This window comes from Micromys minutus (genome assembly GCF_963924665.1).
Source record: "Micromys minutus genome assembly, chromosome: 2".
NCBI lineage: Eukaryota > Metazoa > Chordata > Mammalia > Rodentia > Muridae > Micromys > Micromys minutus.
The window spans coordinates 103,553,124-103,577,566 of NC_137971.1; the positions used below are offsets into that span (position 1 = coordinate 103,553,124).

Consider the following 24,443-nt stretch of genomic DNA (forward strand, 5'->3'; position numbering starts at 1 on the left):
CAGTGCTCAGCCCCACCACCAAGACTGCGTAGACAGGAATCCACTCTGCATCCACTGATAACTTTACAAAGCTTGTGGGGTAACGGCCCATAACAAGACAATCATAGTTCGACTTTTACCACCTGAGAAACGCTGAGAATATTATTTTGAAACACTTTCTGACAGGGAAAATCTGTAGCAGAGGAAATCCCAGGCCCAGAAAAGCCTGGAGACAGGAATCTTTATGAACCAAGCTGTTCTCTGCTCACACTTCCCAGGAAGTCATAAAGTGTCCAAACTCACTCCGTAAGAAAAAGCACACATGCAAAGGCAGGAGAGCTGTCAGGTTTTCAATGACCATTCAAAGAGAGAGCAGCACTTGAATAATTTTGCTAATCTCTCTCCCTCTTACTCTCACTCTCCTCCCCCTCCCCTTTTCCTTCCCCTCCCCTTCCCTCTCTCCCTCCCCTCTCCCTCCCTCTCCCTTCCCCCTTTCCTTCCCCCTCCCCTTCCCTTTTTTCTCCTCCCCATCTCTCTTCTCCCCCTTTCCCTCCCCCCTCCCTCCCCCTCCCCTACCCTCTCCCCTCCCTTTCCCTCCCTCTCCCTCCCTCTCCCTCCCCCTCCCCTTCACCTTCCCCTTCTCTCCTCCTCTCCCTCCTTCTCCCCCTCCCCTCCCCTACCCTCCCCCTTCCTTTTCCCTCCCCCTCCCTCCTCCTCCCCTTCACCTTCCCCTTCTCTCCTCCTCCCCCTCCCCTTCCCTTCTCCCTCCCCTTCCCTCCCCCTTTTCTTCCCCCTCCACTTCCCCTTTTTCTCCTCCCCTCCCCTCCCCTCCCCCTTTCCTTCCCCCTCCACTTCCCCTTTTTCTCCTCCCCTCCCCTCCCCTCCCCCTTTCCCTCCCCTCTCTCCTCCCTCCCCCTCCCCTTCACCTTCCCCTTCTCTCCTCCTCCCCCTCCTTCTTCCCCTCCCCTTCCCTTCTCCCTCCCCCTCCTCTCCTCCTCCCCCTTCTTCTCCCCCTCCCCCTCCTCTTCCCCCTCCTCTTCCCCTCTCCCTTCCCCTCCCCCTCCCCTTCTCCTTCCCCTTTCCCTTCTCTTTCCCCTTCCTCTTTCTATCTCCCTCTCTTAGGTCACTCGTTGTTTTGTGTAAGGTCTGCTGCAGTGTGCATCTCCCTACAACTCTGAGTTTCCATCTTGCTTTTTCTCTGTTGCACAGTTAATGACCAGGAAACATCCTATCCACAAAGCGTGAGTGAAACTCACGTCTTCAGTCACTGCAAACATTCATTTGTCAGGAATTATACTGGATGGAGTCTTTCTGAACACAGCATTAACTTTGTGAATGGTCTTTCTCCCTTCGCCGAGGTAGAAACACTCAGAGGTCAGCGGTTGTGCTTATGAATGTCCCTACCATCTGCTGGGCATCATCAACCCTAGGTACCTTCTGAGGCACTGCCATTCCCAGACCAATCGTCTTGCTAATTTTCTTGAAAGCTTTCAAAACAATGACAACACACACTACAGTTTATGTATGAATTATTCATGCTTTAGTGGCTTGACATTTTCCCTCATATTTTATTAAAATCCTTTGTGGTAAGCTGCAGTTAAATAACTAATTATGCATTCGGAGTTAAAAGCATGACAACCACGTAACTGAGGTAATTGAACAAGATGATGCCGTGTTTTCTCCAGCACCAGATGGGGATGCCGAAAGAGCCCACCGCACTTGATCTTTTCCATATGACTCAGAAAGATAGTACTCTTGACATTTGTCTCGACTTTTAAATAAAATATAGTAGAGGAAAAAATGGAATAGTAAGTTATTGTTTCAAAATGAAACACTAGCATGCTTTTTGTATAAAGACAAAAATTCATGTTCTTGAGTAGGAAATAATATAACAGTTCAGCATGGCTTCAGAAATAAAGAGAAACAATGTTTCTTGGCTGATAATTTTTATGGACTGTATGAACATAATGATACATTTTGGTGTGGAGCTTACTTAAGAGCTTGGAATAGGTTTCTATTCTCAACAGTTCAAGAGGTGTAAGAATGTAAGGTACAAAAAGGTTACGTAACTTTCTCAAGATCACACAAAAAGTCAATGATAGGGTCTAAGATTAAAACCCCTGTCTGTCTGTTCCTCCTACCCAAGTGTTTACTTATCCAGTTGTGTCTACTGTAAAGAGAAAAACAGCATTGCCCAACAATTATCACATGCCTACTGTAAAAAGTTTCCAATCACTCAAACAATTCCTGGGGTGTTTCCCACCAAAGCACACTACAGATGTGTGGGTCAGAGGATGGACACTCGGTCTGAGGAGAGCAGTGAAAGTTAGCTAAGACTCTGCTAGCGAGAGCTATGCTCTGAAACGTGAGTTTTGATCCCTAGACCAAACCCATGAGGCATTCCTGTTTCATGCAAACATCAGCCAAGAGTGGGGTCTTGATTTTCCTTCCTTTAAAAATACTATTGACAATTTAATTTTTTATATAAAGGTAACTTATTGCTTAGGAAAAATTAATGAAGCAGCATTCTTATTATAGTTAGTCACATTTCTAAATCTCATAGGTGTTTAAAAAACACTTTGAAGTAGGCTTTCATTTGCGGTTTGTTCAACAATCCCTGGCCAAATGAAATTCTTTCAGGCCCTTGCATCTTAATTCTTAAAAAAGAACAAAACATTTTTTATGTATTTTTATGCTTTTCACACAATACAGTGTGTGTTCTTTATTCTTTACAGACAGTGTATTTTGGTCATATTTTACAACTTCTCCCTGTTCCATCCCTCCTTTCCCACTCCCACCCCCCAAATTCAACGTTCTTTTCTTTTTCTAATAACCTACTGAGTACAATTTGTGCTGCCCTTAATCATATAAGTAAAGGGCCATTCAATGGTGCATGAGACTCTTCCTCCCTGAGTAGCTACCAACTGTCAATAGCTCCTTAGCCCTTGATGCGGAGTCAAGAGTATCTCCACCACTCAGGATAGAATGTTGACTAGCTTGATCTTCATAAGAAACGACATCTCTGTGGTTCTTGCGGTGGACCTGACATCATCTTGCCCCAGTCCTCCTTGACCCGTGGCTTTTATAGTCTTTCCACCGCTATGGTATTTTTTTAAATAGACATTTACTGAGATGGTGCCACATACAGTGCACATGGTCAAACACTGTGGAGAAATCAACAGCTTAAGAAATGTTTGGTCATGGAGAAGAATGATAGGCAACTGGCATAGATGGATAAGTAAACAGCACACGTGTCTCACACAGTTCCAAAGGAACGAGGGTGTGCAGGGATGGTCTATCTGGGGTAAGCACAGAACTCACCAGCTGTTTAATGGTGCTCCCACCTTGTGGATAATGTTAGATCTGGGGACAAAATAGACAGTCTTAAGACCCAGGGATGATTTTCCAGAGTCAGCACAGGTGGAGGGGTCAAGATGGAGCTGATTCACTTTCCCGTATCTGTTTGCTCCTAAGGTGGCTAACCAGAACCATGGACAGCTCAGCAAAAGGTGGTAAAAAGGATGCACCTGACTCCCCCCCCAAAGACTCGAAGCTGTGTGTCAGTGAGGCACTTCTGGACTATCAGTAAGTCTGCGGTGTGAGCCTGAAAATGGCTCCATGCAGATACGGTCATCGTTAAGACTGGACTTGGGACTGACGTAGCCAAGCACAGCCAAGAAAACCAGATAGATTTGAGACATCGTGTGAGCACGTGCTGAGCGGCATGGGTGCCACAGCAGCTTGCTGGTTTCCATCTTGAAGCACACTGTGGGCTAGTTAGTGTAAATTGAGAGTGAGAGAGAGCATTTCTCTGTAGTAATCTTTCTGTTTCTTAGATACTCTCTAGCCTGAATTACTCCTAAATAACTACATATCAAATCGAAGCAATTTAGAGGGGTTGCACACATGTGTGCATGACTCTGTGTGTGTGTGTGTGTGTGTGTGTGTGTGTGTGTGTGTGTGTAAGCAGGCACTGTTTACCTTGGATTTCTTTCCTTCTTTCTTTGGCAATCTTTAGCCTTGAACTCTTGAATCTTCCTGTCTTAATCACTTAAGTTATGGAATTATAGGCATGTGCCACAACTCCTGACTTAAAAAATTATTTTTAATAACAAGAGCATTTCATAATGTCTCACTCCTGGGAGCTGGAGATGTCTTATTTCAACAAATAGCCTCTTGAGTGCTTGTGAATGTCAACTTTTGGCACTGGATAGGTGTTCCAATGTGTAATTTTTAGGGAATTCATGGACAAGTGTTAGGAAATTTCCAAATAAGAATGAGATCATTCATGTTTTCATTCAACAAATATTTTTACATTTATCATGTGCAAGCCAAGTGCTGAACCCAGAACACAGCCGTGAGCAGGACCTCATGGCTCCTGATGCACTGAAGCAGACAGACATGTAAGGAAGAAGAAAATGACTTGACCTAGTCAGAGGGTTTGGGAAAGTTAGGATAAGGAAGGCATGAGAGGTGATCTCTGGATGAAGACAGCTATGGAAAGAGTGGAAGAACGTGGTTTATGGGAAAGACACCAGGGTATGAAAATGTGTACCACACCTCAGGAAATGGCGGGCATCAGGATGAAGGGCAGACGACCGACTCGGTGGTGTAAGGGCTAGAGCAAGCGGCTAGTGCTGGGATTAGGAAAGAGACATTATTTATTTGAGAGCTGCCTGGTTGAAATGTGGCCCTGTGACACTGGTGACCACATCTGTAGTAAGAAAAGTGGCTTACCAATGGGTAAGATAAATGTCTTCTCCCAGAGAAACTCTCACTTGTGTTCACATCTTGTTTAGAAGTCACTGAGTAAATGGTCAGAATTCTAGCAAAGAAACAGTCACTGGGCAGAGCTCGTACCTGAGGTGCCCTTGAGCACCCGCGAGGTACCATGCATTTCCCATGTGACTGGAGTCTTTTGTCTCTTGTGAGCAGTGCAGAAAAGCCAGGCTCTGTGAACGCAGCCTGGACTCTCACTTGTTCTGTGGTTTTATGATGACATCATTACAGCTGATTCTCCTTGTGGTTGACAAAGGACAGTCTCTTCCCTCTGTCACAGACATTTACAAAGAGCCAAACACTAGATGTTTCTCAGGAGCTGGTGAATCTACATAAAGAGATCATTCCCACACCTATGTTCTCTGTCATTTGTTAAAAATATACTAAATAATCCGACAGATGACAAGATGACAGGATTGCTGACCTGGGCTCTGCTGGTGACCATTCACTTACTGAGTTTCCTCCATAACAGAACTTGAGTCACATGGCAAGTAGCCACAGACCTTCTCTCAGCACCTACAGGACTGCCCGGCAGCATCTTGTATTTCTCATTCATCCCATGTCATCACAAAGCAGTAAGCCACAGTGGATAGTGACTCATGATTTCTGAACAACTGGACTTCAAAATAACTTCCAAGGAAAATGAGACTGTTACCTGAGGATACCACTCTTGGGCATACATCCAGAAGACACTCCAACATATAACAGGGACACATGCTCCATCATGTTCATAGCAGCCTTATTTATAATAGCCAGAACCTAGAAAGAGCCCAGATGTTCTTCAACAGAGGAATGGATACAGAAAGTGTGGTACATTTACACAATGGAGTACTACTCAGCTATTAGAAACAATGACTTCATGAAATGAAAACGGATGGAACTAGAGACTATCATCCTGAGTGAGGTAACTCAGTCACAAAAGAACACCCATGGTATACACTCACTAATAATCAGACATTAGCCCAAAAAGCTCTGAATACCCAAGAAACAATTCATAGACCTTATGAAGCCCAAAAAGAAGGAAGGCCAGAATGTGGATGCCTCAGTCCTTCTCAAAAGGGAGAACAAAACTCTCATGGGAGGAAATACAGGAACAAATAGAGGAGCAGAGATTGAAAAAAAGATCATTCAGAGACTGCCTCACCTGGGGATCCACCTCACATGCAGCCACCAAACCCAGTCACTATGGTTGATGCCAAATAGTGCTTACTGACAGGAACCTGATATGGAAGCCTCCTCACAGGCTCTGCCAGAGCCATACTGATACAGAGGAGGATGCTTGCAGCTAACCATCAGACTGAACACGAGGACCCCAGTTAAGGAGCTAGAGAAAGAACTGAAGGAGGAGAAAGGTTTTGCAACCCCATGGGAAGAACAACATTATCCACCAACCAAACCCTCCAGAGCTCCCAGGGACGAAAACACCAACCAATGAGCACACATGGAGAGACCCATGGCCCCAGGTGCATATGCAGCAAAGGATGGCATTGTCTGGCATCAATGGAAGAAGAGGCCTTTGGTCCAGTGAAGGTGTGTTTTCCCAGTGTAGGGGAATGCCAAGGTGCTGAGGTGGAGATGCCATTCCCTCAAAAACATTTCAGTCCAGTGTCATTTGAAGACTGTTCAAAAGTTTATTGTTATCAGGTGACAGAGAGCCACAAACATTACGTTTTGGGATTGTTTGCTTTGTCTTAGACATTTTACTCATGGTCTCTTTTTGTTTAAATGTTGTTGCAGTTGCATATATATGTGTGTAATAAGTATGTGTGTATGTGCGTGTGTGTGTAATAAGTATGTGTGTATGTGTGTGTGCATGTAATAAGTATGTGTGTATGTGCATGTGTGTGTGTAATAAGTATGTGTGTATGTGTGTTGTATTCATGTGTGTATTTCCTAAATAAATAATACAAGCTACTTAAAAAAGAAAAAAGAAAATGAGACTATGAGTTTTTTGGTTGTTTGTATAAAAATGACTTATTATCTTTGTTGGTCTATGTAGTTACCATCTCTCAGTAATAATTCTATTTTCTCCTCTGCACCCAGCCTTCCTACACTGAGACTAGATATAGAGATATGGGTGTATGCTTCCTTATAGATTTTAAAAAGTAAAAATAAAGACATAAATAGAAAGTACAGATAAAGACTTTGAATGTAAAGATTATTTAGATGGGTATTTCGTGGGTTCGGTTTTATATGAGAAGGTAGTTAAAACATGTAACTTTAATTTATTTCTAAACCTGTTTTGTAATGAGGGTTCTTAAAGACTTTAACCTCCCTTCTAGCCCACCACCCCCCAGAAGTAGCGGGAGAGAAAGGGTATGTGGGAAGTGGACCTGTTTAGAAATGGTTCTTTAGAGCAACTCCCATCTGCGTTATAAGGAAATGGGCCGTTCAGTTCACAGGTCAGCAGCGGAAGTCGATCCAGTCACAAACAGTTCATGGATACACCACCAGTCCAGCTCAGTGGAGTTGGGATAGCAAACAGGAATCAGCAGTGGTGGCATCATCTAGCAGAGGCAGCCAGACCTCAGAGCAGGAGGGACCAGGCAGGACAGAAGTTCTCAGTTGTTCCTCTCAGCAAAGTGAAGGTCAGCTAAGATTCAGACCAGAGCTTCACCCAGCTCTGTAAGCAAGTGAAACTCGGCCTCCATCACTGTCTGTTTAGTCTCTTTCTATTCTCTCCGTGTATCACGTGTCCTCCATGTCTTGCCTCGGCATGAGAGTCTTAGCGAAGCTGCACACGAGTCTGTCTCGGCTGACGTCACTCTGCCAATCAGCCCAAGTCCGTGGAAGCCGCAGGAAGCCACAGCACACCACCAGAAGCTTTTGATGTGTTTCTCTCTAGGGAGTCCTGACAAATGTAGCTCAGCTATGCAGTGTAAAGCAGACTGATACATGCACGTGCTTAGCAAAGAATCCATCACGTGTCCTTTCAACTATTTGTTTTATCAGAGAACATCCTTTCACCTGTGTCAGCTTCAGTGAAACACTCCTTCACATGTTTGCCACAGCAAAACACCATCCAACACAACTGACTTTCCAAAGATCTCCTAAGTTTCCACTTCAAAAGCACTTAGAGCTGAGATGAGGGAAACACCCGAAGGTGCTTTCTTCTTGGTTCTTCAACAAACCCTGAGCACAGAACTTTATATGTCTGCCCCTGCAGTGCCTAGCACAGCCGGTGTACAGTGTAGACTCGGGATTTCTTTCATGAGTGATCATCGCTGTTGACTCTTATCTGAGTGTAGAATCACGCTCATGGAGTTAAGACTAAGATACTATTTCACTCATCGATGTAGGAGACAGAAATTTAGCACAGTCATCTGGGTGTCGACATACCCACCATGAAGCCAATGTTGTCTCGCCCACTGGTGAGGGTTCGCTAATCGTAGTGCCTACCACAGCCCTGCCTTGAGATCAGGTATGTCCATGCTCACAGGGGCTCTGCTGCAAGAAAATAAGGCCCCGAGTCTCCCTGGAAGGTTACTTTTTGAAAAGATGATACTGGAGATGCCCTAAGTGATTTTTTTTCTAACAATGGTTTTTATTTTATCCTTTACACTTATTCTTTGGCTTTCTACACTATAGAAAACTGAATATAGGTTTAGGTATAATTATGTTTTTTAAAGTAGAAAAGAATAGAATGTTTGGAAGTTCAAATACATCTTCTGATTTATTAGATTGATAAAAATGATCTATTTATTGAGTTCCTAAGTGTTTCTTCACAGTAATTCTTAAATACAGTTTGCTTGAAGCATACAATACAAGTATGCATATTTCTAAAAGTTATTTTTCTTAGGGCTGGAGAGATGGCTGTGGGTAAGAACACTTGCTGTTCTTCCAGAGGACCTGGATTCAATTCCCAGCACACACATGGTGACTTATGACCATCTGTAACCCCAGTTTCAGGGGACCCAATCTCCTCTTCTGGCCTCCATGAGCACCAGGCTCACAGGTGATACACAGACATGCACATAAAATGAAACACTTATATACATAAAATAAAAATTTAAGTTTATTTTCAGCTTCAAATTCCCAATGATATTGCATGGAAGGGAAACTGTATATTAGTAACATTTTGAAAGTATGGGCAGGAAGTGGTGAGTGGCTCATGCTAGCACTGTGCTTGTAATAGCTCTAAACCCTTTTAAGATCACTGCGAGAACCAGACATAGTGGCGCGTGCGCTCTGGAGTCTGGGGCAGACGATCTCTGAGCCTGAGGCCAGCCTGATCAACAGAACGAGTTCCAGGACATCCAGAGCCACACAAAGAAACCCTTCCTTGAATAAACAAACAAAAAGCTCACTATAACATATCTGGGTTTACCATCCCACCTCCTTCAGCCCTCAGCGTGACATATAAGATACTAAGGCACCGTTGGAAGACATATTAAAGGGAAAATATAAGAAAATGGTGAAGACAATTCCACAGAGCAGCCAAGAGTGTAGAGTTCTGGCGATAATCTCCAATGCTTCTAGGTAAGTCCACCTCTTCAGGAAGCCAAGGAAAGTCAAGATTTAACCTTCAATCGTCATGATTTCCACAAGGGTGCCAGGGAAGCCAGAACAGTTAGGGATTCTCCAAGAACTGCCGATATGGTCACACTGGGCATCTTGAACATGGCTCATGGTAGGATGAGTGTGAGACCAAGCCATTTGCTCACAGGTCAGAGGCTGTAGGCTTTTTCTGATGTAACAAATAAAAAATACAAGCTGAACAACTAAAGTACAATTTCAGATAAACACGAACATGTTTAGTAAATGTCTGTCATACACCAGACCTGGGTCGGACAGAATCCAGAGGAAAGCTGTGAGCTGTATCGAGGGAGCCACTCTATGCGGTCCTTCAAAGTGTCAGCTCAGCCGTGGAGACATCTTTGAGATTTGCCTATTCCCACACTGTCCAGTTGCATCTGCTCTGCCACAGGGCGCAGCCTCTGGGGAGGCACCACCCAGGGAGTTTGACTGCACTTATCCTACGCGGTGCTGGGTTGTGAGGAAGCACTGTGACACCGCCCCCAGGGTGGGAAAGTGCAGTCGGAGCTGGTTGGGGACCGTGGGGTTCTCTGACTCTTGGACATCCAGGCGCCGCTGCAAGTCTCTGAAGAGCTGAGAATGAAGTCCGGGGACCCAAGGTCTAAGGACAGCATCTCACCTGAGGCCAGAGTGGAAAGGGGAGCACCGGCTTGTCCCAGAGGGATGACTGTCCTTAGCTTGGAGGTGGCAGGCTTGGTGGCTGTTGTGATTGGGAGCACAGAGAGGCCTTCTGTGGAAGAATTAAGCTGCGGCTCTGTAGATAAAGGCCTTCCCCAGGTTCCTCACAGCAGATCTTGAGGAAAGACACAGTCCATGGTTCTAAACACTTTATTGTCATGACAGAAAATGGATTCATAAAACCATACCCCTCTTCTCAGGGTGGGCCTGAGATCAAATACCTTCTTCAGGGAAGAGTGTCTGGGAAGGGAAGCTTATTGGCTAAGCTCTTTGGGCCTCTAGGTACTCCACGGAGAACTCTGCTTTGGGGCTATGTGACCATAAGACGTTTCTTTTATGCGAGTTGCATGGCACATGTTCCAAGTCAGAGAGCTGGGAGTCACCTAAGCCTCAGAGGTGTGCCCACTGACTCTCCGGGTCTCGACCTGCTCTACCTTGCCAAACTTCCTGGCATGGTTTTATGTCCCACACTACGTTACAGAAATCATCCTAGTAGCTACACAGTTCCGATAACTTTTATAATATCTTCATTTTATCCATAAAAAAGATAGCCAGCAGGCCATCGGGTGGAGTTATAACATGCTCAGGGTAGAACATTTGTGTGATATGAATGAGACCTGTGTTCAGGTGCTACACACACACTCACACACACACACTCACACACACACTCACACACACACACACACGCACATACACACTCACATACACATGCACATACACTCACATACACACACACTCACACACACATGCACATACACTCACACACACACATACTCACACACTCACTCACATACACTCACACACACACTCACACACACACACACTCACACACACATACACACATACTCACACACACACACACACTCACACACACATACACACACTCACACACACAGGCACACACACACATACTCACACACACTCACTCACATACACTCACACACACACACACTCACACACACACTCACACACACTCACACACACACACGCACACACACTCACACACACATACACACACTCACACACACACGCACACACACACACGCACACACACTCACACACACACGCACACACACACACACGCACACACACACTCACACACACACATGCACACACACACCAGAAGGCCAGGGGTATCGAGAAGTCACGTCCTTAATTGGAAGTAAAGCTTTATTTATCCAGAGGCTCAGTTTCTCTGCACTGCAAGACAGCAGTCCTTCCACTTCCCCCCTTCCAGCCCATAACATCCATCCATCACAGTGTGTGAACAGTATCGGTATAATCACTAACTCTGCATCTAGTACGCTGTACCCCCTGTAAGCAAGGATCATGAAGGTCTTGTTCTAACCCATCTCTTAATCCCCAAAGCCGTGTGGAGCCGAGTGGCAGCCATTGAGTCTGACTTGATGGGATGCGACAGAAACGGTGGAGGTTCGGAACTGATGCGCTATGAGGCCTGTCTCCTTCGGTTCTTTTTAAACATTCATTTGCTGCATTCCTGCCGTGTGTGTGTGTGTGTGTGTGTGTGTGTGTGTGTGTGTGTGTTAGAAGAGTAAGCCAAGGCCAAAAGCCGTTGGGTGCCATGCAGTGTGTGGGAAAGCAGGATTAACTCAGCATCTCGGTACTCAAACACCTTCCTTTTGAGGAGTGCCACTGTGTGATTTGCTAACATTGTATTTTCTCATCTTATGAAAGGAAGGAGCCTCAACTTTTCCTCCTCTGAGTCCACAAGGTCATAGATAGAAATGAGTGCTCCTGAGGGTGCCCCTTATGTGTGGCTTCTTATTTTATTCCACATAATAATACATAATGCTAGGCGAGGTTTTATCTGACAGCTTGAAATTCTGGGTCCTGAGATTTGATTTGCCTGCAACTGAAGAGGCAACAAATCCTAAAGAGCAGAATTTAAAACCACACACTTTACCTTTAGCTAAAACGGGAGTCGGGTGAAGCGATGTCCATAACCTCACTTCAATCTCAAACCTGGAGTTCCAAGATTCGCTCCCTTTCAGAAGAAATATGGAATTCACGAGCACTTCAAACAGCCCTGTGTCTGAGCCTTCCTTCTCATTCTGGTTTTCTCATGGACGAGTCATCAAACCTATGCTTGGCATATGGTAAAGAAATGTCTGTGTCAGGGAAGCTTTAATCTTTGGAGGAGAACGTGCATTCGAAGCACAGACTGGGGGCTTGCCCAGGTTACCCTAGTGCTCTGGACTGGGGGCTTGCCCAGGTTACCCTGGTGCTCCAAGGTCCATTCGCCCTCAGACAGTCTTGTTTGGTTTAAATTTAGTTTAAAACTAAAACATAACCTCAGTACCTTTCCTGAGGAAACTAACCCGAACATCCTTGTTTCTCCTCAGTCGTGAAATAAAGGAGAATGCGGTGGAGCGATTCATGTTCCAGATCAAGAAGCTGAGGGACAAGAATCAGAAATACCAGGACAGGGTAAGTGCAACACTGAGCGGAGGTAGGCAAGCACAGAGCATGCGCAGTAACAATGACCTAGGATCATGATAGATTGTATCCTAAAAAGCAGCCTCTTCTGTGCTTGGAATCGGCTGACTTATCACATCAGTTTTCTTTACTCATGTGAAAGGACCACCAGCTGAGCAAGTCCCAGTTTGATGCGCAGAACGCTCATGGTGGAAAGAGAAAACAACTCCTGCAAATGGTCCTCTGATCTGCAAATGTGGTCTGTGGCATGTGCCCATGCATACACCTCCATACATACATGACAATTAAAATGTTGAAAAATAAGATTAATGTGACCATCAAGGGGATGCTGGCTATACCCATTACAATGGACATTATGTCCAGGAGCAGTAATGATACCCAACCCAACTTATGACGTCAGGCATTGGGTCCGAAAGCAGATACCAGTACAGACTTTCCTCCACAGACTTACTTTATATAGTGTGGAAACTTCTGCACTTGACTGTTTGTTTACTTTTCCATTTACTATGCCCTCCTGTACCCCCCCCCCAGTACAGGATTTCATTATACCAGTCTAGCCTTGAATTCACACGTCTCCCTCGCCAGCATCTGAATACCGGGATGATACGTGTGTGTCATACCTGGCTGGCTTCACCGTTGTTTGCAATGACTGTGTCTTTACATTTTAATGGAATCTGGAGTCAAGAGCCCTGAGTTTGGATCCCCTCCTGACTGTTCAACTCTCTAGTGACACCTTTCTGGCAAAAACAAACAAACAAAGCAAACAAGACAAAAAAACAGCAAATGTGAAGTATTAAGACCTAGGTAACTGTGACCTATCTAGCCTGCCATTTTGTTCTGCTATTTATGTTTTAAGGAAACTTTCTCATATGCTGTTACTGCTGCTACAGGAAAACTTTTTCATGTTCAAGTTGATTGCATATTCTGTTATGTTCTGTGCTTTTGGAAACCAACCACAACAGAAGTCAGTTAGAACTGCTTTGTGAAGTTAGCCACAAGAAGCTTGGACCCAAACCAACTGCCAGGCAGCGCTTCCTGCACCTACGCGTGAGATTCTATGGTCTTGCTTTTACAGGCTGACCCTGGGATGGACCCCAACATAAGAGAGAGACCTGCACCAAGATAAAAGGCTATTTGGAGTAAGACTTCCATTTTGAGTAAAGTTTGAGTTTCCAGGACCTCCTTGGGAACTGACATCCTACTTAGCAGAAAAAAAGACGTGTACGTGGGTAACCCCTGGTTGGAAAGTTAAGCATAAATGTTAGACAAGGCAAGTCCCCTGCCGCAGTTGAATACCCCAACCAATGGGGCAGGATAAACGTACAATAAAGACATGTTCCTAAGGAAATCCCTTATCCCTCAATTTTCCTGGTGAAATAACTTGCCACAGATGTTTGCGATCTCTGGTGTAAAAGCTCTATCGGATTCTAGCTAGGCATTGAAGTTCAGCCCCTGAGTCTGGACACTGCAGCCCTGATCAGTCAGCCTTGGAGTGATTGAGATCTGTGTCTGAGGGGTTTGTGCAGCGATTCCCCAGCCCCCTACAGCCTGTTTCCCTCTTGTAAAATGACAGCCCCTGTCTATTTCGCACTGACCTGTGGGACTTGACAAGGTTCTAGCAGTGTGCCTATGACTCTGAGGTTGTCACAATGGTCAGTATTTATAACAAGAATTAAGATAGGCACAGGTGAATAGTAAGAGCGAAGAGAAGCCTGCTCAAGATTCCTTAGGTTCTGCCCAGTATGATCAAAGAAACAAAAGAGTAAGCTGCCTTCAAAGGGGCTACTGCGCACGCTCTACTCACATGCTCTACTGCGCACGCTCTACTCACATGCTCTACTGCGCACGCTCTACTCACATGCTCTACTGCGCACGCTCTACTCACATGCTCTACTGCGCACGCTCTACTTACATGCTCTACTGCGCACGCTCTACTCACATGCTCTACTGCGCATGCTCTACTCACATGCTCTACTGCGCACGCTCTACTCACATGCTCTACTGCGCATGCTCTACTGCTCAGAGCTGGCACCCTTAGGTCAAGTATGGTTGAGGAACGCACAGAAGGTTGGGATTAAGATGTCACTTTCCTGCCTTTGCCTTCCATGTGCTGGGATTACAGGCGTGTACCGCCACGCCCGCCTTTCCATCTTTGTGTTCTCTGACATCTGTTCTTTTTACTTGTATCCTTCCATTACTGTCTTTTGTGTCACACATTTTCTAGTGTACCTTTTAGACTATCATTTCTTTTATCATTTCTTTTTATGTTTTTAGTGACTTCCTTGAGGATTCTAATTAACATCGTAATTTATAGTAATCTAATTAAGATCAATACCAACTCGATCTCAGTATGGTATGGAGAGGCTGCTCTGTGTCCTCCCCCCTCAGGTCTATTATCATATAAAGCGCACTTTATAAACATGATTGACTGGTCGGTAAGGAAATGAAGGTCTCTGTTCATTACTCTACACAGATGTGTTTCACATAAAACAATTAGAAAGTCTACATACATAAATTTCAGATTTACCTATGCCATTGCTTGTGCTGCTACTCTTGTGTTTTCTCATGAATTCAAGTCATTTTCTGGGACCACTGATGTCACTGTAAAAGACTCCCATTGGTAGTTCCCGAAGGACGGGTCAGACCACTGATGTCACTGTAGAGGATTCCCATTGGTAGTTTCCGAAGGACGGGTCAGACCACTGACGTCACTGTAAAAGACTCCCATTGGTAGTTCCCGAAGGGCGGGTCAGACCACGACTTCTTTCAGTTTTGACTCCTTGATACACACAGTAAGACAACAGTGGCAAGAATAAACTTTCAGTCAGTTAGATATGCATGTGAGGAGCATGGAGCAGACAACCACAAGAATAATTTGCTTTTTATATCAGTTGTAAAACTTGGAATGGTGAGTGATTATGAATTATGTCATCTGTGGTTTTATGGAATGGCAGTTCCATGAAAGCAGGACTTTTCTCTGTTTTGCTAATAGATATCATTTTAGTGCCCAGCATCTGACTGTACACGTGGTAGGTGACTAACTTAGGGGTCTAAACAAAAGCAGGGTTAGTGGGAGTTTCAACAAGTTAGCTTCATCCTCATGGAGACTGTGGGAGGGTGATAGGCTGGGAAATTGATAACACGTTCTTAAGAAAATGACATTGTATTGGTGGCTACAGAACTGAATTGATTTCATGTTGAATCTTACATGTTCTGGAAGCTACTAGAGGCAGTGCTGTATACCTTGGGTAATTAAGTGTTTCCTTCTCACTTTGCAAGCCTCGGGATGTGCCTGCGTTCTGGGTAAATGGTGTAAGGGGTTGGGCAGATGTGTAACACTGTTGGTCTCCATGGCAGAACAAACGCTTGAAGGAAGAGCAGAAATGGCACATAAAGAACCTCATGAAAGAGCTGAAGAAGGAGAAGCTGGACACGGTGCCGGCCGTAACAAGAGAGGATGTGGAGGAGGCCATGAAGGAGAAATGGAAGTTTGAACAAGACCAGGAGGCAAACTTAAAAGGTTAGCTAGGAACTTAGAAATTGTCACAAGTGTTATACTTATCTGTAAGGTAATGCCTTGGCCTTCCCATGGAGGACTCTATTTCAGATTATGTCATTGCCTCCACAGCCACAATCCATGTTGGTATAAAGACAGGAGAAGGAAAAAAGGAAGTGAGCAGAGGCACTGAAGGAAGTGAAGGGAAGGACTAGGGTGATAGCAAGTGAGGAGGACCAGACAGTGACCAGTGAGGAGGACCAGACAGTGACCAGTGAGGAGGACCAGACAGTGACCAGTGAGGAGGACCAGACATTGACCAGTGAGACAGTGACCAGTGAGGAGGACCAGACAGTGACCGGTGAGGAGGACCAGACAGTGAGTGACCAGTGAGGAGGACTAGAGACAATGATGAGTGAGGAGGGACACTCTGACTATGACAAAGGATGGGCTCTCTTGTCCTAGGCCCTGCTGAAGTCCTGTGCAACACTCTTGGATGTTCTGTTGTGTGAAGCTCTGTTGTTAGAGAGTTTTGTTGACCTTAGCTTCGCTTTAGATTTGGGCACGCTAAAGTTAATGCAGGCATCGACACCCCTTCCCCCAGAATAATGGCATCCCCTTGCCGGATTAGAGGAAAACAACTGAGAACTGGGAAGGAGGAAACAGGGAAAGAGTGCTGTGGAGGGCAGTGGAGGAGCCTAGACTCTTGCTGATGGAAGTGCATGACCCTCCTAGAAAACTGGACACGTGCAATCCTGACATGTGAACTTTTGTATCCTCTTCTCTCATCCCACAGTTCTTGTCAACATTTCCAAAAATACTCTGTTTTATAATGTCCCCTGCATTGGGAATGACATCTTAAAGAATGGCCAAGTACTCTGACTAAGTCACCTTGTGCGAATGGCTCCCGCTGAGGTGCATCTGTTAGCAGGGAAGCAATTAAGCACAAGGATGCCATGTTATCTTGGGGTTTCTCTTGCTGTGATAAAACATTACAAAAAGCAATTGGGGTGGAAAATGTTAATTCCAGCTTACAAACTCTCGGGTCACACTCCATCAGTGAGGGAAGTCAGGGCAGGAACTCAAGGCAGGAACTGGAAGACACCATGGAGGACCACTGTTCTCTGACTCCCCTCCCCCCATGGCTTACTCATACCACTCGCTTTCTCGAACCACTCAGGACCACCAACCCAGTGCTGACTCCAGCCACAGTGAGCTGGGCGCTTCTACATTAATTGCCAATCAAGAAAATGCATCACAGGCTAGCCCACAGGTCAATCTCAGCTGAGGATCCTAGTTCCAAAATGCCTCCAGGTTGTGTCAAGTTGACACAAAAAGCAGCCAGGACACATGCTGAATGGAGACCAAGTTGGATGACTTAGTAGAAAGTGACATAAGCCATGTGACGCTTCCAAAGAGTTTTGCCAGAGAGACTAAGGAAGAGAGGGGAATGAGACAGCAGGTGCCTTGAGAAGTGGGGGAGGGAGTCAAGATAAGCCATCAGATGTGTTCATCAGACTCTCTCTAAAACTTCCATGACATCTACCAATCCTCCCCTCAAGAGCAAAATGAAGCACAGGACTCAGACGGTAGCAGTCTGACACATGAGAGGACAGTTGTCCGTCTGCTTTTCATAGCTGCAGCAACTTTAACAAGCACCATTTTACGGTATTGCATGGCTTTATGTGTGTCGTTGGGTGGCTGGGAAAAAATGCTCAGGGTTCCTCAGAACTTCTGAACTGAACGGCATCCCTTCGATAAACATTTACTCAACCAACCAGTTAATTATCAGGTCTATGAAGGCTGGATTTGCAGGGATGGTGAGTGTAGTGTTGCCTTCAAGGGTCTCTCAGAGCAGGTAGTGTGGGGAGTCACTGTGAGGTTCGCTGTATGTGGGTCTCAGCAGTGCTTCGTGTTTCAAGACATACGGGAGTATTATAGTTAGGCTTATGAACTAAATTTAAAAAATCACACTTAGTAAGTGTTCCAGGGCAGGCCAAAAGGTTATATGTTTGAAATAGTTCAATATTTGTGTGGATTTAATCAGAGAACTCATTTTTCACTCTGCAGACTTACAACTTGGGAGAATAAAACACTTGTTTCTGACTGTCCCATGCTATATCATTTCTCAAAGAAAAGCAAAAACAAAAATGAATTTTTGATGACTAAATCAAACGACTGAGTAATAAAAGTGATTGTCAGAGTTAAGCGTGCTGGCATACCTGTAATCCCGGCACTAAGGAGGGGGAGCTGAGCTTGAAAAGGACTAGAAAAGGAACAGAGGTTGAAGTCATTTTCCTGCAGAGGAGTAATGACTGGAAAAAACAGTCTATGTGAGAACCTGTAGAGGGCTGGAGTGTGTGTAAGAAACTGTAGAGGGCTGGAGTGTGTGTAAGGAACTGTAGAGGGCTGGAGTGTGTGTGAGAAACTGTAGAGGGCTGGAGTGTGTGTGAGAAACTGTAGAGGGCTGGAGTGTGTGTAAGAAACTGTAGAGGGCTGGAGTGTGTGTAAGGAACTGTAGAGGGCTGGAGTGTGTGCTATAAACTGTAGAGGGCTGGAGTGTGTGTGAGAAACTGTAGAGAGCTGGAGTGTGTGTAAGAAACTGTAGAGGGCTGGAGTGTGTGTTATAAACTGTAGAGGGCTGGAGTGTGTGTGAGAAACTGTAGAGGGCTGGAGTGTGTGTTATAAACTGTAAAGGGCTGGAGTGTGTGTAAGAAACTGTAGAGGGCTGGAGTGTGTGCTATAAGCTGTAGAGGGCTGGAGTGTGTGTAAGAAACTGTGGAGGGCTGGAGTGTGTGTGAGAAACTGTAGAGGGCTGGAGTGTGTGCTATAAACTGTAGAGGGCTGGAGTGTGTGTTATAAACTGTAGAGGGATGGAGTGTGTGTTATAAACTGTAGAGGGCTGGAGTGTGTGTGAGAAACTGTAGAGGGCTGGAGTGTGTGTTATAAACTGTAGAGGGCTGGAGTGTGTGTTATAAACTGTAGAGGGCTGGAGCACTGGCTGGTTTTGCAGAGGACTGGGATTTAGTCCCCAGCACCAACATGGTGGCTCACAACCATCTATAATTCTAGTCCCAGAGGGTGTAATGCCATCTCTGGCTTCCTCAGGTACCAGACATACATGTGGCACACATACATGCAGGCAAAAGCATCCATACACATACATTACAATTTAAAATAAATTATTTTTATAAAAACATCATAAGCCATGAACAACTGAGCCAATAGGGACCCTTATGAAACAATCATAGATTTTAGTTTGTGCATTCCTAGATGTAAATAATCTTTCAGTTACATAGTCTTAAATCATGTTTCTATTTCAGAGTTGAAAGTTTAATTATGTTTAGATTTATCATGAGAAATATCTAATAATTTGAATAGTTTAGATTTCCAAAAGTTGTACACATCGCATTTGCCTTAGTCAGAATTTTATTACTGTGAACAGACACCATGACCGCAGCAGCTCTTATAAAGGACATTTCATTGAGGATGGCTTACAATTTCAGAGGTGTGGTCTAGTATCACTGTCATGACAAGAAGCATGGCAGCTTCCAAGTAGACACGGTGCTGGAAAAGTGCTAAGAGTTCTACATCCTGATCCACAGGCAGCAGAAAGAGACTGTGTCCACACCGGGTGTAGCTTGAGCATAGGAGCCCTCAAAGCCCGCCCCTATAGTGACACACTTCCTCCAACAAGGCCGTATCTCCTCATAGTGTCCTCCCTATGGGCCAAGCGTTCAAACCCTCGTCTACGGCAGCCATGCCTATTCAAGGCACCATGGTATTTAAGAGTTACTTACGGGTTAGCACCAGATCTTCACTTTGTAAAAACCCTACAATGGTTCTAAGAACGAAAGAAATGACACGTGGTTTGTTTTTCTTTCCAACAGAAATGCGCAGACAAATAAATGAGGCTGAGAAGCTGTTTCTTGAAAAATTGGGTGAAAAGGAGTATTGGGAAGAGTACAGGAGTGTGGGAAGTGCACAGCACGCCCAGCTCATTGCTTCCTTACAGAATGACATTGACACCGTTAAAGAGAACGCGGAGAAAATGTCAGGTCAGTTGCAATGGTTAGTTCAAATTCAATAAAATGAGCAGGAGGGTCGTGTTTAGTAGACAAAAGCCAGGCACTCCCCCAAACCATTCAATATCAAAACAGGAAAACCATCTGTGAGCCCATAAAAACCAGAGATTGTACTTTAGTTGGGTCAGAGGGTCTGGGCAGACATTGAGGACTGAGGGCCAAAGGAAAATGTGTTATCAATTTAAATGACCTGTGTGTTTCCTGTGTCAAAGGACTACAAAGGACCAATAAACACACTCCTCTTGACAGGAGAGTCAGCCTAGAATGGGGACCAGGGCTTAAACGTGAGTTTGAGACAGGATCAGTCTCCACAGGCAGTGGGTGAGAAAAACCAAAGCAGAGCCAGAAACAACTGGAAGGTAAAATCCTGGCCAACAAGCATTAGCCTGCGTGGTTTGGGGTTAACCTCTTCAAAGAGAGCAGCTTAGATTAGACAGCTAGAACGGCCAAGAGTCCTGAAGTACAAACTCACAATCGCCTAAGCTCTTGCTTGTAGTGTCTCGAACTTTTCCAAGATTTCTGCATACCCTGCGTTCTTTCACTGTCTTCAGCGTGCGTGTGGTTGCTAAGGGAAGCACAGGGCAGCCATGAGAGTTTCACAATAGCAGTGCAGTGCACTCCACTCTTTTATACGTTTTAAGAAAAAGCATATGGAGTGCAGAACAAGGTAAAGTGTTCCTATCACTTTTCAGCACTAGTACAACAACGGAGCCAGGCCTTCGGGCCACGTCCAGTCACCCACTTTAGGTGACTTACGGCAGTAATTGTCATGTTATCCAACTCCAGGCTCTGTGATTTTTTTTATGCTAAAAATGAAAAAAATTAATTGCAGCTGAAGTTCTGACCCACAACGACATTTAGATAATTGTGTTTGAAGGTTATAGAAATGATTAGCATTAATCTTTTGGACCAAAGCCTGAATCAAAGACAGATATTTTACTAGCAGGACTGGAAGGGTTGAATAGCCATGAGATTCCAAATGAAAGCCAGAAAAAGGCGGCTGTGGGGATGCGCGTACGTCATCTAGAATGACACAGACGTCTGTTTCTCGATTTCCAAATGTCAAGCTATACTAGTTCCCCAAACCTGCTTAACTCTTTTTTTATGATACACACAATTTTATTGCTGACCCCTGTCCACCCCTTAGAGTGAGCTCTTATTTCTTTTCTTTCTTTTTTTTTTTTTTTTTTTTTTTTTTTTGTTTGTTTGTTTGGTTGGTTGGTTGGTTTTCTGTTTTTATTTTATTTTTATTTTAGTAGACATATTTTAATTAAATATTATCTGTATTTACATTTCAAATGTTATCCTGTTTCCTTCCCTGCCATGCCCCCTCTGGACTATCCTAGAGTTATATAGATACAGCTGAGCAGGCTTGCAGCTAACCATCGGTCTGAACTAGGGGATTCCAATGAGGTTGCTAAAGAAAGGACCTAAGGAGCTAAAAGGGGGTACAACCTCATGGGAAGAACAACATTTTCAACCAACCAAACCCTCCAAAGCACCCATGGAGTAAAACACAAACCTAATGTTAGGCAGCTTCTGAGTGATCTTCTCTTCAATCCCTGTTCCTCCATTTGACCTTGCATTTTCTCCCATGAGAATTTTGTTCTCTTTTCTAAGGAGAACTGAGGCATCCCCACTTTGGCCTTCCTTCTTTTTGAGCTACATAATGTCTGTGAATTGTTTCTTGGGTATTGAGTATTCAGAGCTTTCTGGGGCTAGTATCTGATTATCAGTGAGGGCATACCATGTGTGTTCTTTTGTGACTGGATTACCTCACTCAGGATGATAATGTACCACACTTTCTGTATCTATACATCTATTGATAGACATCTGGGTTCTTTCCAGCTTCTGGCTATTATAAAAAGTCTGCTATAAACATGGTGGAGCATGTGTCCTTGCTATATGTTGGAGCATCTTTGGGGTATATGTCCAGGAGTGGAATAGTTGGATTTTCGGGTAGTGCTATGTTTAATTTTCTGGGGAACCACCAGACAGATTTCCAGAGTGTTTGTACGAGGTACCAACTCCACCAACAATGGAGGGAGTTTCTTCTTTCTCCACATCTTCAGCAGCATCTGCTGTCACTTGAGTTTTTTATCTTAGCCATTCTAACTGATGTGAGGTGGAATCTCAGGGTTGTTTTGATTTGCATTTCCCTGATGATTAGGAATGTTGAGCATTTCCTTAGCTGCTTCTCAGCCATTCTATGTTCCTCAGCTGAGAATTCTTTGTTTAACTCTGTACCCCATTTTTAAAAGGATTATTTGATTCTCTATAGTCTAGATTTCTGAGTTCTTTGTATATAATAGATACTAGCCCTCTATCAGATGTAGAATTGGTAAAGATCCTTTTCCAATCTGTTGGCTGCCATTTTCTCTTCTTAACAGTGTCCTTAGCCTTACAGAAGCTTTGCAATTTGATGAGGTCCCATTTGTTGATTCTTGATCTTGAATATTAGTCCTCTATCAGACATAGGATTGGCAAAGATCTTTTCCCAGTCTGTTGGTTTCTGTTTTGTTCTTTGTCTTACAGAAGCTTTGCAATTTTCTGAAGTCCCATTTGTCAATCCTTGGTCTTAGAGGACAAGCCATTGGTGTTATGTTCAGGAAATTTTCCCCTGTGCCTATGTGTTCTAAGCTCTTCCCCACTTTCTCTTCTAATAGTTTCAGTGTATCTGGTTTTATATGGAGGTTTTGATCCACCTGGATTGAGCTTTGTACAAGGAGATAAGAAAGGGTTGATTTGCATTCTTCTGCATGCTGACTGCCAGTTGAACCAACACCATTTGTTGAAGATGCTGTCTTTTTTCCATTGAATACTTTTAGTTCCTTTGTCAAAAATCAAGTAACCATAGGTGTGTGGGTTCATTTCTGGGTCTTCGATTCTATTCTATTGATCTACATGCCTGTCTCTGTACCAAGACCATGTATATTTTACAATGATTGATATGTAGTATGGCTTGAGTATGGGATGGTGATTCCTTTAGAAGTTCTTTAATTGTTGACGATAGTTTTTGCTATTCTTGGTTTTTTTGTTTTTGTTTTTGTTTTTTTTTTTTTTGTTTTTTGTTATTTCAGATGAATTTTCAAATTTCTCTTTCTAACTCAATGAAGAATTGAGTTGGAATTTTAATGGGGATTGCATTGAGTCTGTAGATTGCTTTTGGCAAGATGGCTATTTTTGCTATATTAATCCTGCCAATCCATAAGCATGAGAGATCTTTCCATCTTCTGAGATCTTATTTAATTTTTTATTCAGAGATGTGAAGTTCTTGTCACAGAGATCTTTCACATGCTTGGTTAGGATCTTGTAACTACTGTGAAGGGTCCCATTTCTCTAATTTCTTCTATAGACTATTTATCCTTTGAGTAGAGGAAGGCTACTGATGTGTTTGAATTAATTTTATATCCAGCCACTTTGATGAAGTTGTTTATCAGTTGTAGAAGCTCTCTGGTGGAATTTTTGGGGTCACTTACATATACTATCATATCATGTGCAAATAGTGACATTTTGACTTCTTTCTCTCCAATTTATATCCCTTTTATTTCTTTTTGCTGTCTAATTGCTCTGGCTAGGACTTCCAGTACTATATAGAATACATGGGGGGGGGAGTGGGCAACTTTGTTTGGTCCCTGATTTTAATGGGATTCCTTCAAGTTTCTCACCATTTCCTTTGCTGTTGGCTACTGGTTTGCTGTATATTGCTTTTACTATGTTTAGGTATGGGCCTTAAATTCCTGATCTTTCCAAGACTTTTAACATAAAAGGGGATTGAATTTTGTCAAATGCTTTCTCAGCATCTGATGAGATGATCATGTGAGTTTTTTTTTTTCATTGAGTTTGTTATACAGTAGATGACATTGATGGATTTCTGTATATTTAACCATCATCTCTCCATCCCTGGGATGAAGCCTACTTGATCATAATGAATGATCGTTTTGTTGTTTTCTTGGATTAGGTTTGCAAGAATTGTATTGAGTATTTTTGCTTCAATGTTCATGAGGGAAATTGGTCTGAAGTTCTCTTTCTTTATAGGGTCTCTGTGTTATTTGGGTGTAAGTGAAATTGTGGCTTCAAAGAATGGATTGGGTAGCGTTTCTTCTGTTTCTATTTTGTGGAATAATTTGGAGAGTATTGGTATTAGGTTTTCTATGAAGGTCTGGTAGAATTCTGCACTAAATCCATCTGGTTCTGGGCTTTTTTGGTTGAGAGACTTCTGATGACTGCTTCTATTTCTTTAGCAGTTATGGGACTGTTTATATGGTTAATCTGATCCTGATTTAACACTGAGACCTGGTATCTTACTCCAAATTTTCCAGTTTTGTTGAATATAGGCTTTCATAGTAGGATCTGATAAGTTTTTAAAATTTCCTCAGTTTCTGCTGTTATGTCTTTCTTTACATTTCTAATTTGGTTAATATGAATACTGT

At 43.8% G+C, this 24,443-nt stretch overlaps 1 protein-coding gene across 1 annotated transcript in view; it reads left to right on the forward strand.

Moving 5' to 3' along the window:
• Positions 1–3,469: 3,469 nt before the first annotated feature.
• CCDC83 (coiled-coil domain containing 83) overlaps positions 3,470–24,443 on the forward strand; it is a gene marked incomplete at both ends in the record, with an annotated part of 39,892 nt that continues 18,918 nt past the window's right edge. The window contains 4 exons of the mRNA XM_080911680.1: positions 3,470–3,564; positions 12,336–12,420; positions 15,787–15,949; positions 19,816–19,983. Coding sequence (XP_080767806.1) covers positions 3,470–3,564; positions 12,336–12,420; positions 15,787–15,949; positions 19,816–19,983 — 511 coding nt within the window. The remainder of the gene's footprint in view (positions 3,565–12,335; positions 12,421–15,786; positions 15,950–19,815; positions 19,984–24,443) is intronic.